General features: G+C 35.5%; 1 protein-coding gene across 2 annotated transcripts in view; it reads left to right on the top strand.

The window, feature by feature from the left end:
• The window catches only part of LOC106879926 (exocyst complex component 4), a 268,982-nt gene that overhangs the window by 246,980 nt on the left and 17,370 nt on the right, over window positions 1-4,632 (top strand). For both annotated transcript variants that reach the window (XR_008265483.1, XM_052972782.1), the window contains exons 24-25: window positions 1,871-1,989; window positions 2,518-2,613. Coding sequence is in view for 1 of the 2 variants with exons in the window: in XM_052972782.1 (XP_052828742.1) it covers window positions 1,871-1,989; window positions 2,518-2,613 (215 nt within the window). In the remaining variant the exon portion in view is untranslated. The remainder of the gene's footprint in view (window positions 1-1,870; window positions 1,990-2,517; window positions 2,614-4,632) is intronic.

The following is a 4,632-nucleotide window of genomic DNA, read 5'->3' as shown; positions in this document are numbered from 1 at the left end:
ATATATATATATATATATACACACATACACACACACACAATGGGCTTCTTTCAGTTTCCATCTACCAAATCCACTCAGGTTTTGGTTGACCTGAGGCTATAGTATAAGACACTTGCTCAAAGTGCCATGCAGTGGGACTGAACCTGGAACCATGTGGTTGGAAAGTAAACTTCTTACCACACAGCCATGCCTGCATCTATATGTGTGGGTATACACATGTATTGAATGATTATTAATTCAGTATTTCTTAAAATCTAATAGAATCTACAGACAGAATTTAATTTTTCATGAACACCTCTTTTTAAATTGATGACTGTTCTGGTCCAAACACTACTGATAATGTGAAGCAATGGGGTTGCAAGCATCAAGAAACATATCATTCCATATTTGTGCACATTTGTCAATTGTTAGTTTTGGACTGTAAATTTCATCTTTTTAGCATCCCCATAAATAAGTCTCATTGTGAACACAGCTACTGAGCCTCTTCATACTATCCATTTGTTTGGCAAAACCTCATCAAGATAGATCCTTACATTACTATGGAAATAAAAATTCTATATCTGCAAAGTTCTCTTGATTACAAATTGTTGCAGCAAGTTTAAGTCAATGGGACAATTCACAGTATTGTCAAAAAAGAATGGTCCAATTAATCCTTTTGATGATAAGCCACACCATACTATAACTCCTGGTAAATTAATATGATGTTTCTCCATAATATGCAGATTCTCAGCTCCCCAGTAGATGCAATTATGGTGGTTAATTGAACCATTTAATTTTATTATAACCTCATCACTGCAAAAATCTTTATTGGAAAGTGCACATCTTCTACACAACTTGCCAAGAACCATTCACAAAACTCCACTCTTCAGTCCAGATCATCTTTATTGAGAGTATGGACTATTCTTGGAACGTAACTTTTCCAATGACAGTGCCTTAAAATGCATTAGATGATTGATTCTGAAATTCCTATCTTATGGTTTGCTTGCCACACAGATTTTCTTGAACTACCGGCAATATGTTTCTTGTATCCTTTCTTGCTTTGTTGGACTCATTGACATCCACCATCTTCCAGAACATTTCTTGTGGACATTCTGAACAGTTCAATTGGCTTCAAACTTACCTTTAATTCAAGTGATAAGTGTTCGAAATTCCCTCCTAAACTGCCTTTGCACTTTGTTTGCATTTTCAAACATGCAGTTGAATAAACTTCCTTTGTTCAAAGCTTACTTTAGCTCCTTTCATTATTTCTAATGAGTTAAATCTAAAAAGAAATGAAAATGAGTCATCAGCTGTTAAAGTGTGTACACATTTTCTGGAGGTACCCTGTGTGTGTGTGTGTGTACAGGCTGTCAGGTTTACGTCATTGACCTTTCTTTGTTAGCCTCTCATTTCTCTAACACACTTCTATCTCTCACCATGCCATCACTCATCTTCCTATTGCACATCCTTCTATAACTTGTCTAACTGCCACCCATATCTCTACCAACAATACCTTATCACTGGTGCTTTTGTATTCATGCATCTCTTGCTCATTTTTCTCATTTTCTGAATTTCTACTTTGCATTAGTCAGATTGATTAAGGAAGACAGTGGATGTCTTTTCTTCAATGTATGTTGCTGCCAATGTAACTAGAGATACACTGAATCTATCTGACCTTCTCACCAACACTCCACATCCATCACTCCTACCCTTTTTCACTCACATCTTTATCAGTTAATGTCTCTCAACCATCTTGTTGCATATGCATTAGGGGCTTCATCAGATATGCATGTACTCCACACACACTACTTATATGGAAAGTGGATGTGAGAAAATGATGATAATGTTATATATGTGTGTGTATAAAACTTATCTTTTGTTATAACTTCAGTCCAACTATGCTGGACCTATAGATGACCTTGATCCAGACTCCAATGTACTCAAACTAAACAAGGACCTCTCCAACATTGAAGAAGTACTTTCACTCAGTTTACAACCAAAGAAATTCAAGTGAGTTGCACTTTTTTTTTTTTTTTTCATCACTCTTTTTCTGTCTCTGCTATCCCTAAATCACTGTCATGATACAGAGGTGATATAGTTGTCGAAAAATCAATATTGTAAATTGCCTTCTAATGGTTTGTAAGTTCCTATCCACTACTGTCTTTGTAAGGTTGACTGAACACTATGTAAAGTAAACTACTCTATAGTAACACTGTGGGTGACCATGTAGGGCAGTGTAGGACATAGTGCGGTGTCTTTTTGGTGAACACTCTGATAGTGTATCTCTATGGAACATTGTGGTACTATAGAGTAAATTTTTATCTCTACTCAGTAGACCTTATCATTTAAATGGTACTTTTCAATTGTGTGTGTTGTATGTATTTGTATATTGCATATATGTCCATATAGGCAATTTATATACTCTCTCTCTCTCTTTTGTAGATACATCAATACACACATACATACACATATATCAATGCTGCATCACTCACTCATTTCAACAACTTCATTTGTTCATTAATCCACATGTACTTACAGGTACATCTTTGAAAGTCTTGGCTACTTGGTTGCTTCCATCCTCATCAACAGTATTCAATTTCTCAAGAAGATCAACGAGAATGGCATCAAGAAAATGTTTGTATAATTTACTTACCTTCACTCTGTTGTATGTGGTGCCAATAGTGGTAGTGCTTATTGGTTATTCATTTATTATCCATTTTTCCATGCTACCCTGCATTGGATAGGGACTTATTTGAGGCAGGATTTTACAGTCAAGTACTCTTCCTATTGCCAACCTTTACCAGTTTTTCAAATAAGGGATTTTTTTAACCTGTTGTAATGTCATATCAGCATTTCATTCAAGTGGTGACAAGTGAAGCTGTCAGTTATCAATATTCATGTAGATTTTGTTTGCGCACACATACATACATGATTGCTGTCATAGACAACTATGACCATTGCTGACTATATATCTTATTGGGGGGGAGTCCTTCTATTTCAGTGACCATGGACCAATAATAGCTTTTTAAAGACAATAAGTATTGCATTTTTTGTTGCAGATGCAGTATTTGTATTCATGTATTGTAATTAGGTGCTTGTTTGGTACAGCACCTTGATTTTATACTTCCATGTGTCTCGCGAGTCCAGATCAGCCGGAAAATTTCCTACAATATAGATTGCATATCAGATTAGCTGCTAGAAATTGATTGTATTCAATTTGAGACCTTTCAGTGTGTTTGTATGGATGACTTGTTTGGGAGGCCACACACTCAAAATATGGACGGTACTCTTTTCCTGGATGTTTGCTCTACATTAACCCATTCTAATATGATTTCCTGAAACTTCCTGACACCATTGGTTTTTATGCGTACCAATTATTTCTTGTCAGTTGTTTCAATCTTGCATTGAATCCGAGAATCTTTCACAATCTTTAAAACGTAATTTTGGTTTATGTTGTGGTCTCATATCAGATGTCAGCTCACCATAAAGGATTTGTTTAAGGATTCTGCTGCCATGTAGTCAAATGAGATGACCTATACAGTAGAGTCTATATTTATGGGTGTAAGCCTAAACATTTTGAGGTGTCTGCAGTAGACAACCTAAGTTTCACAGGAGTAAAGCAGTTATCATAAGGATGCTTGCATTGTATACCGTAATTTTACTACCATTTTTAATTCCTTTCTGATCCAAGACATGTGCTTTGAGACTTGCAAAAGCATCAGTTACCTTTCTGGTGCATGAAGCTATTCCATCATCCAGTGAATTATGCTGATTGATCTTACTTCCTTTGTTTGAAAATTTAACAACTTTGAGTTTGTGACCAACAACATAAATTGATAGTTCAATGTTACACCCAGCAGGAGCTATTTGAAACATTACCACCTTTTTGTTGAAGTTAATAATTAACCTTAATGCCTTACAAGATTGCAAGAGCCTATTCATAAAAGTTTGCATACATGTGAATGAATGTGCTACAAGATCACAGTCATCAACATTTAAAAGATTGTGTATGAGATTCTGAAAGAACTTGGTCTTCATAGTAAAGAGTTTTATATTGAATAATTTTCCAGAGCATCATTGTCTAATGAAGATGCCTACATTGCAGTCATTGACTGCATGAATGAGCACTGTAGAGAAGAAGATAGAAAAAAGTGTAGGTAACATGAGATTACACTGTTTAACATCATTCTTGACTTTAATTGGCTCAGTGAAGGTACCACCACCATTTCCCCAGGGTTCAAAAGATTAAGATCACCTAAGCTTATTTTGGAAAAACATCTACAAAATGGAAATAACTGAGATTCTGGTGAATTATTTTATTAATGTATAGTTACATTCATTAGATGACATAATTAACTCAGCAACTAAACAAAACTATGAAAAATCAGAGAAAAACTCTAAATCTTAGACTCATCAAAATATCCACCTTTGGCCTTAATCATTGCAGAGCATACTCTGGGCATTCTTTTGATCAATAAAAGCAAATATTCACTGATAATATTCTGCCACTCCTCTTGTAAGAGTGTTCAGAGGGTTTCTGCACTATGTGGTTGTCGCTTCTTTACTCTTCAATCCAATTCATCCCACACAGTTTCAATGGGATTGCAATCATGGGATTGCAATCAAGGGATTGGGCTAGCCATTCCATTACAG

Source organism: Octopus bimaculoides, chromosome 14 (assembly GCF_001194135.2).
Source record: "Octopus bimaculoides isolate UCB-OBI-ISO-001 chromosome 14, ASM119413v2, whole genome shotgun sequence".
Classification (NCBI taxonomy): domain Eukaryota; kingdom Metazoa; phylum Mollusca; class Cephalopoda; order Octopoda; family Octopodidae; genus Octopus; species Octopus bimaculoides.
Note: the sequence above shows the minus strand (reverse complement) of the source record. Positions and strands in the feature narration are given on the sequence as shown.